The sequence below is a fragment of the Salvia miltiorrhiza genome, chromosome 8 (assembly GCF_028751815.1).
Source record: "Salvia miltiorrhiza cultivar Shanhuang (shh) chromosome 8, IMPLAD_Smil_shh, whole genome shotgun sequence".
NCBI classification, from domain to species: domain Eukaryota; kingdom Viridiplantae; phylum Streptophyta; class Magnoliopsida; order Lamiales; family Lamiaceae; genus Salvia; species Salvia miltiorrhiza.
The window spans coordinates 49,695,177-49,708,484 of NC_080394.1; the positions used below are offsets into that span (position 1 = coordinate 49,695,177).

Sequence of the window (13,308 nt, forward strand, 5' to 3'; positions counted from 1 at the left end):
TATATAGAATGCCCCAAAAAAAAATCTCGGGGGCGCCCCGTACAAGTTCACCCCCCCGACCTTAATTCCTGGCTCCGTCCCTGGTTGCCGATGACCTTGTGTGATCGAGTGAACCTTGTTCTCTATCTCTCACTCCGCCTTCCTCACGTGGTTTGAACAAGAAGCTTTGTGTCTTGCTTGTTCTCCCCCATTTCGTGTCTTCTCGCCGCAGCTACTGTGTAGAGCCGCCGGAGAGGGTCAAAGGTGTCGTGGGTGTGTGGAGCTGCCGGAGATTGTTTTGGTGTGCACGTTGCTGTGCGCTTAGAGAAGGAAACGGGACTGAGTCGAAGCTCTGCCCCCTGTTGCTCGTGTTTATACCGCCGGAGCTAGAACCCCGCTGCCGCGCAGCTACTCTCTGGGAAGTCGCTACTGCTGTCACGCTCCTGTTGTTGCTGCTGCTCTCTCCCTCCAAAGCTTGAAGAGCTCGTTGGCTCTGTGCTAACGAGTGCGTGGATAACGACGTGCCGAGAAAATACCCAACATCGAAAACTTCTCACAACTCATCACTAAGCGATTCTGAGCCATGATAAGTATCATGAAGGACATGGATTGCCAAGAGACAATCCTTGAATAAAACAATCGACCCCAAATCATGCTCAAGACAGAAGCCGATAGCGAGGATCATCGCATGTAATTCACCCATAAGTACCGTAGTCAGGTAACCCACCTGCTGACTAGCTGCAACAACAATCTCTCTTTGGTGATTCCGAGTGATGAAGCCAACCCCCACGCTGCGACCCTCTCCCCGAAAAGCAACGTCAACATCAACTCTAAGAGCACCCTTCTCCGGGACCTGCCACGACTTGGACCCTTCCGGAGGGAGGGCTCGGTTCCAGATCATAAGTTGTTGTTGAGCCTCCTGAAAATGACAAACCATCAAACTGCACTCGTCCTATTTCAACCTAACCACCACCCCCGGGTCACCATGCTTAAGTTCGCATAACAGTTCCATGCCCTCCATAGCAGCATAATCCATCTTTCAACGCCTTCAACACCCCAGATGTCTCGAACCATGAGACTTAGATCTTCCAGAGCCAAACTTCTCAAAGATTTGATCTCCCGCCAAAACTCTGTATATTTCCAATATTCGCACATCCCCTCATAGAAAATAAAGCAATGAACCGTCGTACCCCAATCCTTTCGGCACCAAGAGCAGATACCATTTGAAGGGACATGGTTGCGTTGGAGATTGTAGTCAGCCGCAATAAAGTCTTTGTGAGCTCGCCATGCAAAGTTCTGAAGCTTTGGTGGTAAGTTAAGGGACCAGATCAGTTTCCACCATTTCTCCCCTGCCTTAGACGTAGATGATCCATGGGGTTTATAGAAATCCACCGCACACAAGTATCCAGACTTCACTGTGTACTTTCCTTTCTCGTTGAACTTCCAGTAAGGCACATCGGGGGTCGCATTAGCCTCGAGCTTGATCTCTTTAATGGTTGCCACATGATGCGGCATGAAGGCTAAATTAAGCTTTTGCTCATTCCAGATACCACCCTCCTCCGGGAACTCCTCGACTCGAGTATTCCCCGTGAGACCCGCACTTTCCACATTACCGCATGGCCCCATACCAGGCACCCAGCAATACGAGAAAGCTCGGATGCTAGCGCCATTACCAACTTTCCAATGGATACCATTCTTCAAAAGGTCTCGATCCCAACAAAGGGACCTCCACGTGAAGGAGCTATTTGGAATAGTTCTAGCCTCCATAATGTCACAAGATCGAAAATAACGTTGCTTAAGAATTTGAGCAATAAGGGAGTGCGGGTGTTTTATGAGTCGCTAGACTTGCTTGGCAAGCATGGCTTGATTGAACTCCATAAATTTTTGAAAACCAAGCCCTTCTCTTGATTTAGGCTCGCACATTTTATTCCAAGATAGCCAATGCATATGTTTATCCTCCTCGGTGTCACCCCACCAGAAACGACTACATGCGTGTTCAAGATCACCACACCCACCCACTGGTAGCCGAAAACAAGCCATAGTATACGTCGGTATGGATTGGAGAACCGACTTAATCAAAATCTCCTTACCACCAACAGAAAACCATCAATGATTCCATCCACTAATCTTCTTGTAAACTCTGTCTCTTAAATAGTCAAATTGGATCCTCTTTTGGGGCATAATGAAGGTCGGCAAACCAAGATACATAGAATGCCCTTGTGTCTCTTTAATACCCAACGTATTGACCACCCCATCAATATCGGCATGCGAAGCATTAGGACTGAAAGTCACCGAGGATTTCTCAAAGTTAATCACCTAACCCGAAGCCGTTTCATACTTAGCAAGTGCTTCCTTAAGACCTTTCACACTAGAAAGGTCCGACTTGAAAAAGATCAGACTGTCATCTGCAAAAAGAGGTTACTAATAGAAGGGCAATAACGAAAATAGTAATCCCACTGAATAACCCTTGATTCTCATAGCTTTGCAACAGAGACAAGAAACCTTGTGCACAAATAATGAAGAAAAACGGCGAGAGAGGGCAGCCTTGCCGGAGGCCCCTTAAAGGAGTAAGAGAGCCATAAACTTTTCGACTGACGACAAAAGAGAACTCCATAGTTGAAATACATTGCATAATAAGATCAATCAGATTAAGAGGAAATCGCATAACCATCATCATAACCTTTAGGAATCGCCATTCAACCCGGTCATATGCCTTGCTCATATCCAGTTTTGTCGCCGCATAGCTTTCTTTCCTGTTCTTCTTATGCTTGAGCCAATGCATGCATTCGTAACCGCAGGATGTTATCAGAATACGATTCCACAATCTGATACTCGAGTTTCCATTAAGAATGTCCAGCACCTTCCGTGTCACACTGCCCCCGATCTCGCCCTAAAACTTTTGGAAAAAGAACGAAGGTTACCCATCAGGCCCTGGTGCCTTATGAGGATTCATTTGAAAAAGGGCTTTCCGGACTTCATTCTTCGTGAAAGGGGCATTGAGTTCATTTCTTGCGTTCTCCCCAAAAAAAGTCTGGCCCGTATTCGTAACCAAGTCAATATCGGCAGCAGATGGGGATGAGGTTCGGAACAACTCAACAAAATATGATTGGATCACCATAGCCATCTCCTCGTCCTTCTTAACCTCAATGTCATCACTAGTATAAAGCGAAGAGATGGAGTTCTTTTTCTTACGCTCGCTGGCAAAGGTGTGAAAGTACTTGATATTGCGATCCCCCAAGCCCAGCCAGTTCGCTCGTGACCGTTGTTTCCAATGAATTTCTTCCGCCTCAGTAAGTTTCTCGATTGCACTATTAATATCTCGGAGCTTAGCATCAAAATCACGGTCCCTGCTTCTATTGAGTAACGCAACCCTCTTTTTCCTCAAGACCTCTAGTTCTCGAGTAGGTGATTCAAATTTTTCCATGGCCCAATGCTCCAGAAAGCCCTGACATCATCTAAGGCGGTCATGCATCGGCGAACCCCCTCTAGAGTACCACTCCATCATAAAATTAGCAGTAAAAGAGCCCTCCAAGAGCCATTTGTACTCGAAATGGAAGTATTTTTGGCTTGACCCCGTTTCTCGCTGGAGCTCCCGGCTTTCAATATGTAGCAGTAAAGGCTTATGGTTTGAGCCAAATGGGTCTAAAGCACGAACCATATTATCCTTGAAGACATCACGAGCATCCCGATTACACAAAAATTTGTTGAGACGTAGGAACGTGGCATCTTTAAGTTTCTGTTGGTTATACCACGTAAATTCGGAGTCACATTGCATAGATTTGAGCCCACAGTACTAGATCGTAAGATCAAAACCTCTCATTTGGGACCACAACCTACGAGCTCTACCACGACTTTCCACTTGACAAATAATCTTATTGAAGTCCCTGCCCATAATCCATGGGAGTTGTTCTTGTTCCTACCAAGCAAGTTTCCTCATAAGATCCTATGAATAATTCCGTTTTAAGACTATAGGGTTCCGTAGAAACCCGTAAAACGCCATTTGATATCCTGCGAAAACACTACACAATCAATATGACCCTCAAAATAGTTTTTAATAGTAACCGAACAAGAATTTTCCAAAAAAACATGAGTCCTCCACTGACTCCTCTAGAATTAACCACAAAATGACCATCAAAATTTAGTTGTGTGCGCCACCATTTACACTTGTCCGCAGAGAGTTTGGTTTCACTTATAAAAAGTAGTGCCGGGGAGAAGCCGGTAACCAATCGGCACAGTTCATGGAACACACGGGAACTCCCCAACCTTCGAACGTTCTAGACTATGCAATTCATAGTCCCCGGTGGGATTGCACCGTAGTCGCCGCTGATACAACGTCTGAACTTCATCCATCAACAAGTTTCAACACCTTACTATGTGGCTGGTCCCCCTCAAGATTAAGGATTGAACCCCCACTACGCTTACGTCCCACCTTATGACCACCATTAGGGTTAGTTCTCGTCCCCTTCGTCCTTGGTGAAGTTTTCCTGGACAATCTTTTCCAATCCTTGCTAGTGAGGTTGTGTTTTGCCTTTGCGGGTGAGATAGATTTACTCAGGGACTTAGAAAGCCGCATGACACGTGGGGTACTAGGCAAAACCACACAGTTCTCAATTTCATAATCGCAGAGCATCTCAGATTATTTTAAAGTGGTGTCGTCTCCCCCAAATCTTTCTCAAGTTTCGTGCTTTCACCATCTCCAGCCTCCCTGGATTGCTCATGCTCCATCGGAACATTGGACATAGCGGTTAAGTTTTCTCCCTTATCCTCAATAGTTGTGACCGCTCGTTCTACGGGAGTGGCTGCCAAGGCCTGAGGAGGAGGCCTTGGCCCGTTCACATTAGCCCAAGCCACAAGTAAAGGTCCCCTCCGCTTGAGATCGGTTCTGATGATTATGGTTCGCCGGTCTCCTGTAGTCCAAACCGCGACTTGCCCAAAGCCATTGCCCAAACTTGACTTCCTTTTTTTTCCTCCTCACCCAGTGTACACGATCTGACGTAGTGCCCTAACTTGCCGCAAGCATAGCAGAAATGGTCCGGCAAACGTTCATAAAGGACTAGAATAAGGGTGTCCTCGCCTTCCCCCTCGACCGCTAGGGGAACACATCGAGTTAGGGGGTTCATGAATAGATCTAGTAATTTTTACCCTAGCATATCATCCCAAGCACATCCCAAGCCCGTTCACATTAGCCCAAGCCACAAGTAAAGGTCCCCTCCGCTTGAGATCGGTTATGATGATTATGGTTCGCCGGTCTCCTGTAGTCCAAACCGCGACTCGCCCAAAGCTATTGCCCAAACTTGACTTCCTTTTTTTTTTTCCTCCTCACCCAGTGTACACGATCTGACGTAGTGCCCTAACTTGCCGCAAGCATAGCAGAAATGGTCCGGCAAACGTTCATAAAGGACTAGAATAAGGGTGTCCTCGCCTTCCCCCTCGACCGCTAGGGGAACACATCGAGTTAGGGGGTTCATGAATAGATCTAGTAATTTTTACCCTAGCATATCATCCCAAGCACATCCCCCCTACTCCGCAATCGACTTCTATCACACGACCTATCTGTTCTCCGACCTACCTAACGACACTGGCCTCCATAAGGTGATCTTATCAAATTTTGCATTGGCAGCCGTACTCTTGGTATCCGTTTATTGAAGAATCATCAATTCGTTGTGATAATGCCAGGGTTATTCAAATAAGATTCTCTCCCTATCTGACTCAAGATCAAAGGGCACCACAAATATATTGCGTCCCACAAGTTTTATCTCCATCGTACCACGGGGGTCAAAGGACTGAAGGCAGATTGTCGCGCAAGGCTTCTCGATTAACCAGCTGATCGGAGAAGATTTTGCCCATGATAAGTTTGTTTGCCCTCATTTTACCATCCACCGCATCTGAAGCAGTGAGAGTAACCCTCTTATTTGTCGCTTCCGAAGAAAGTTTGAGTTCCGAAACCCTCTTCGCAATCTCCTCGGGATCCATAGAAGTGAGAAGAGTCGAACGCAGAAAGGACAAAGAACAAAACTTTGCTTCCAACAATAAAGGAAGACTATCTCCTCGAGAGGAAAACTACACTCCTAAAACCCTAGGCGGCTAGGATTGCTGAGAAAATCTTAAATAAATATCAACTAGATTACTAATAGTATATGTATGTTTAGAAAGGTAGATTTAATTTTATAAAAATCTAATAAAGATATTTATTTTCAAAAGGTAAAGTAAAATAAATGTGGCGACAAACGCCAATGATTACCTAAAAATCCAAAACGGTTGCAAATGAGCCGAGGTATTCCCAAGCTATTCGAGATTCTACTCAAAGAAAAGCTCGTTCCGAGCTTAATCGATGGTAAACGAGCCGAGCTCGAGCCTAATTTCGAGCTAAATAATTTTATTGAGCCGAGCCTGAACCTGACAATATTCGACTCATTAAGCTCCCGAATTACATATTATATGCGATTCTCGTTCCGATGGTGCAGATTAATTATTCGAATCAAATTAAAAATATGCGTTAAAAAGAACATCTACAATCCATAACCTGTAAATTTATAAATATATTTAAAAAAAAGGTATTTTTCAATTTAAATTAATTTCAAATGATTTAAATGAAAATTTTGTAAATTATAGAGATTTTTATTTTATTTTTAAAATTAAGCAACTCGCACGCAGACGAGACCCCTACACCACATAAATGTGAAAAAATAACGGCACATAGGCGGAACCACTATTCACATAAAAGTGAAAAAACTATTGAATCCAAGACATATCACAAAAGAGAGTTTTTTATGCGTCAACTTTGTCAATTGAGTTAGACCTCATTGATGTAAATTATAGAGAAATTAAAGTCATAACTAAATATAATTGTAAAATTAACCGTTAGTATCATGTTTAAATTATGCCAAAAAAAAAACCTGTACAATTGCCATTAATTTTTTAATATTTCATTTACATGCTTCCATTTAAATATAGTATAATACTCCCTCCGTCCCGTTCCAAATGTCCCCTTACTTTTGGGCACGGAGATTAAGAAATGAGTATAAAGTAGATAAAATGGGTATAAAGTAGATAAAGTGAATTGATGAAAATTGTTTAAATATTAAGTATAGAGAGAGAGTGTATTGCAAAAAAAGGTATGAGATATTTGAAGTGGAATACCCCATTATGAAAAGTGGGACATTTGAAGTGGGACTGTGGGAGTATTAAAAGTTTGGGCTTTTTGAGTGTCACAATTTGCTTTTTCATGTTTTTCTTTTTATTTCCCTAATAAGATTCGGTGCCGAATTAAGTACTGTTATTAAATGTTCGTGTGTGCACGTGTTGACATACTGTTAGCATAGCAAAAAGTCCGTTTTTAGGTGTACGAATTATTGATTTGAATTATTTACAAGTCATCTTTTGCTCAAAAATGTTTGTTACTTGTAGCCTACAGTATTACAATATTCAATATTATACAACATCATATTGATATTGCTCTGTGTAAATAGTGAATCTCACTTATGCTCCTATAGTTATGAATTAGCCCTGCATCTAATAGTGTTGGATGGTTTGTGTATCGTGCTATTTCTATCGATGAGATAATAGTACTATAGTATTTCTCAAAAAAATAAAATAAAAAATAGTACTCTACACTAATAGTAGTGGTTTTGAATCAAGTTTTTCTCTACACTAATCGAGCTTTGAGGTATATTGAAGACATTATAAGTTGGCATCAGTATTTTAAGTACTATTTCTCATCAATTACAATAGGAAGAGACTTTTGTCAAACAATCTCACGTATCAACATTCGAATCCAAACACTAATGATATTAGAAATATACCATCGAATATGAATTTGAATCAGAGTAGATGCACCATTAGACTGCATAACACAAGTTTTCGTGACTAAAAAAGATTATTGGTTACAAGTATTACATACTCTTTCGTCGCATTATACGTGACACAAAATTTTTGGACGCGCAAATTAAAAAAAACAAAATGTGTAAATTGATTAAAATTAATAGGGCCTACATTTTTTTGAAGAAAAATTCATTTATGAAAACAAATCACTTATAATGAAACGGCTCAAAGTAAAATACATATGTCACTTTTAATAGGACGAAGATGGTAGATTTATAGGTTTCACCTTTATTGTTTCACCTTAAAGCTTTCTCCACATTGTATTCAAACAAAGTAGAGTAACAATTGTGCGTGTGTGTTGACCTAACGGTAAATGGTTAATGCTCAAGGTCTGAAGTACTGGATTCGAGTCCACCGTAGTGGAGTCTCTAAATTGTTTTATTTACTTGTGTAATTTATCAAAAAAGAAGGAAAGAAAAAAAAGTAGAGTAACAATCTTGCTTACTTTTTCTATTATAAGTATATGCAATATGAGGAAATTCTTTAGCTATTGAAAAAGAAGGCATGCTATTTTTCCCCCCAAATTGTAACAGCTGCATGAAATTCACCACTTGAGAAAAACAAGCTACTGCTAAAGAGATTCAACTTATTTGCAAACAAAGCTACATCAACATTTACAACTACTCCTTAATTTTAATGATAAACTGCATCATAGTTTCAGATAAACAGACTCACAGTAGAAAACGTTTACATCTGATACCTCCACACAATTCAGCTCCATTACTATGTCAGATGAGTTTATGCTGTCTCTCATATATATCAACCAACACTAACCAAGAGTATCCATGTCCCCGACAACGACAACGAGCATCCACCGTGATAAACAGTAGAAGACGACGCCCTGGAAATTTCACAACTTGATAAAAAAACCATGCTTTTCAACTCAGCAAGTTACAGAATGAGCAAACAAAGGAACAGCAAACACATTTGGTTATCCCAATTATCAATCAGAGGCAGAGGCCTCCAAGATGAACTACTTATTGAGTTATTTGTATCAAATTCCATCAAACTAGATTCCAGTTCAGCATAGCAAGACCAATCAAGAACATAATCACCAATCTCAACTCATTATTTCATCAATCATAGCCTAGGCAGGGAGCTGCAGTTCCACACTTATCAACAACCATCCAAATCCAATAATCTACATATAACAAGAACACAAAGTAGTTGAATAAAATACGAAAAACAAGAAACGCTACTTACTGCCCCAAGGAAGTAATGAATCAATTCCCCATGGACCTAAGCTCCTGCAGTTGCTCCCTAATCTGATCCTGCACCAGCTCCAGCCGCTTCGAGAACACCTCCAACTCCAGTATTTGTTGCTTCCTCCACCGCTCGTTCGACGCTTTATCTGCGCCCATGGCTGTCCCGAAGCAGAAGGGTATGGGGCTTCGTCCCAATCCGAACCCATTTCCACAGCACGATCCGTTGCTGTTCAGATTAGGGCTCATCGAATTGGATAGGAGCTCCTTGAATATTGGGGATAGGCAACTCTTGACAGTCTCTTCGATCACGCCGGATAACGATCCTGTTATCCCCATGCCCATCACCGGAGCAGCCATCGGGCTCACAGCCGATACGGGCTGAGCATTACTGATGTTAACGGGGGCGACGTTGTGTTGCTTCTCCTCCAATTTCACCGCTCCGGCACGGTTCCTCTTCCTGGAGCGCGGCGTTTTGGCGTTTATATCAATGCCGTTTGGGTTGGGGCTCTGGCAATCGACGAAATTATTGAAATTAGGGTTGTTGATGCCGTCCTCGTCCTCATCGATCGGCACGGGAGGTGCGCGGTAGGCGGCAGCGCCATTGACGGCGGCGTTGCCCCAAATTTTGGAGGAGATTTCGAAGGTGGCCTGCTCGTGGGGGCTCTTGAACGTATACTCCTTCCCAGTGCCGAATTTACTGATGACGTTGCGGTACTTCTTTTTGAGGCGACGCAGCTTCTCGACGAGTTGGTTCTTATTGAAATCGAGCTGGAATTTGCTCCTGATCTGGTCGTAGAAGGCGGTGGTGTCGTGGTGGTGCTGCGAGGAGCTGTGGGGGCCGCAGCGCTGGGTGGTGTAATCGAGGAACCCCTGCAGCAGCTCAATCTCGTCCTCGTCGGTCCAGAGGCGCTGGAACAGCTTCCGCGATTCATCGGGCGGCGGCGGCGGCTTCTTCGCGATCTCCGGCTGAATTTGCTGCTGGTGGTGGGGATCGGGGAGGCCGGGGACGGCGATCGTGACCTGGGCGGCGGAGACGGGCGGAGGGGGACGATCGACGGCGACGGGGGCGGAGGAGGCGGAATCGTCGTCGTAGTGGTCGAAGCTCTCGTCGTCGTCGTCGTCGTCGAGGAGGTCCTCGTCCTCGTTGAAGATGAGAGGGGCGGCGGCGGAGGCGGGCTCGTCGGCGGAGGCCATCGGGCTAGGGCTAGGGCTAGGGTAAGGGTGGGGGTGGGGGTGGGGGTGGGGAATTGGGGGTTCACGGCGAGGCTGGCATGGTGTGTAATTGGTGGGTTTGGTATGGAGAGACCCAAACCAAGTGGGTTTGAACGCTTCACCACACGCCACCTACGCTACTCTCTCTACAGCTAATCCTATTCCTAATTCCTAATTGTTTGGTAAAAACCCACTTTACTCTTCACCTCATTTTGGGCTTAATTACAATTAATGGTTTCTAATTCAACCCAAGAGGATTCTAATTGTCATTTCAATTACAATAATTGATGATCCATGGAAATTCATCTTAGGAAAAAAAAGAAGTTTGACTTTTTTACTTTGTGTGGCATAAGTATTAACCAATATGCTCTAGCGGATTACGATATATTTAATTATGTTTAAATTGCACGGATTACGATATATTTTAAATATGTTTAATTTTTTTTATCACGTAGAAATGCCAAAATATCATCATTTATGAGTTAGATTAATGATAATAAACGATAATTTCTATTAATTTAAATATTACTCCATCTGTCCCAATATTCATGGCTCGTATTTCCTTTTAAGTTGTCCCATGTTATTTGACTCGTTTCCTTTTTAGCTGTAATTAAAAGTAAATTAGTAGCTTAATTAACTACACTATAAAAGTAAAAAAAAAATACAGGTCTTTCACATTCTATCCTACTATTTTCTTCTGATTTTACTTGGAATACTGCGCCCCACTCCCGCATCCCATCCCCGCTCTCACATCGAATAGTGATTTGGTTGGGCGCGTGCTAGTCACGACCCAATCACCTATTTTTATAAATAAATAAAAAATCGTCAAACGCTCGAAAATTAACGTCACAAATCAGATTCCCCCTCTTTTCTCTTCTGCCGACACAACGACTCCTTTCAATTTTTTTTCCTTTCTATTTTCTCTTCTATAAATACCTACAACTTCAATTCCATTTTTCACATTCATACACAATTCCAACTTCTCTTCCAACAATTTCAACAATTCTTCGTCGAATTCATCCGACGAAGAAGTTCTCAATCAAGATTAGGGTTGTATACGAATCAAATAATTTTGTTCGATTCGGTATTCGTGTTCGAATTTTGATATTCGTATTCGAAAATTTACGAATCGAATCCAAATACAAATAATATTTTTGATTCGATTAATTATCAAATACAAATTGAAAATTTTGATATTCGATTCGATATTCGTAAGTATTCGATTCGATTAATATATATATATATATATATAATATAAAATATGTTATTCATACCTATCTAATTCTAATATAATAGGGATAAATAAAGAAAGAAACACAATACAACAATAACCTAAAACTACGTAAGTAAAGTAGATAAGCTAGAAACAATAAATTTTAGTTAAATGAATTAAATGGAAAAAAAAAGAATTAAAATAAAATCTTAATATCTCAAAGCCCTAAATTCAAAAGTAAGCACCCATCTTTCTCCCACTTTCATAGTTGCATGCAGCGCCGCAAGATACATAGCAAATTAGCTTGAACAACCGCTTCATCTTCGATCGTTTATCATCAAGTTGCTCACAAGTTTCTTAAGGACATCTCTCCAGTTAATTACTTAAGTTTTCATATTATATGTTCACGTGAGTTTTTCATTTAAAACTTATTTCTTAAATAAACAAAAAATACAAATAAGTGTACCTAATTAAATCAACAAGACCTATGTTTGAATTCTATGTACGGGGTGGGATTTGATTAAATTTGCAGGCTTTTGTTTGATTATCCTTGTAAAAGTATGTGCTACTTGACAATTAATTAAGATGTTGTCTGCTAATAAACATCAGGAACCTTAATTTTTTTTTTCTTTTTCCCCCCTTTAAATTAGTTCTCATGATCTCTGCATGCTAAAGAAATCAAACACGTCAATGGAATTGGTTATATATTGTTTAAGCATTATATATATATATATATATATATATATATATATATATATTCTAAATTTTAAAATTATTTATGCAGAACATGGATGTCTCAATTTCGATAGAACAAAAATTCAAACAAAGTGATATTAGAGTGGAAGAACATGAGGTAAACACATGAAACATCTCATATTTATCATGTAGAATTTTGCGTATTATTTAAATTTTGGTATTAACTAAACATTTGTGATGAAAGGTGGAAAGGACTACAGTCCAAATAGACACTGAAGAAGGTGATGATGTCCTATTGATTGAAGAGATGAATGTTGATAAGGACAAAGATGGTGAAGAAGGTAAAGGTGGTGAAGACGGTAAAGGTGGTGAAGGTGAGGAAGATAAGGATCGGTTTGAAAGAAAAAAGAGAAAAAAATCTTCGAAAGTTTATGAAGATTTCATTGAAGTGAGTTTTGACAATGGAAGTTCAAAGTATCAATGTATCCATTGCAAGACTTTTCTTACTAAGTCACTTGGTGGTACAACAAGCAATCTTTTAAATCACTTGAAGAGGTGTTTGGCAAAGAAACTCCACACTGAAAAGCAAAAGAGATTGCAATTTCAGCCCGTAAAATCCAAATTTGAGATGAAGCATTTGTCAGATGGTAAATATGATCATATCAAGCAAAGGGAGGCTGTTGCGCATTGGATTCTAATGAATGAGCAACCTTTCAATGTTGTGGAGAATTATGGTTTTACTTTCATGTTAAGTATCAATCAACCACAATTTGAGAAAATTTCCCGTGTCATGGCAAAGAGAGATGTCATTGATGTTTATGACACGGAGAAGAAAAAGTTACAGTTGGCGCTGAAAGACATAAATAAGATTTCATTGACCACTGACATTTGGAAGTCGAAGGTGCAAAAGATTTCTTATATGTGTGTCACTGGTCATTTTGTTGATTCTGAGTGGAAACTTCAAAAGCGACTTCTCAGCTTCATACCTCTTTCTCCTCCACATGCTGGTAATATTATATGTTTATATTTATAAAGTTTGTCTTACATCACTATAATTAATACTAATTTGATATTTTTATCTATATTTTCAGGTGTTGATATATTTGATGGACTCATGAAGTG

At 41.0% G+C, this 13,308-nt stretch overlaps 1 protein-coding gene across 1 annotated transcript; it reads right to left on the bottom strand.

Moving 5' to 3' along the window:
• Positions 1 to 8,411: 8,411 nt before the first annotated feature.
• LOC130996937 (probable transcription factor At3g04930) lies at positions 8,412 to 10,556 on the bottom strand. Its single transcript, XM_057922223.1, has 2 exons — positions 9,064 to 10,556; positions 8,412 to 8,701 (listed from the first exon to the last, which is right to left on the bottom strand). Exon 1 carries the CDS (start codon positions 10,257 to 10,259, stop codon positions 9,084 to 9,086), a length of 1,176 nt encoding a protein of 391 aa, XP_057778206.1. The 5' UTR covers positions 10,260 to 10,556; the 3' UTR covers positions 8,412 to 8,701; positions 9,064 to 9,083.
• Between the last annotated feature and the right edge of the window lie 2,752 nt (positions 10,557 to 13,308).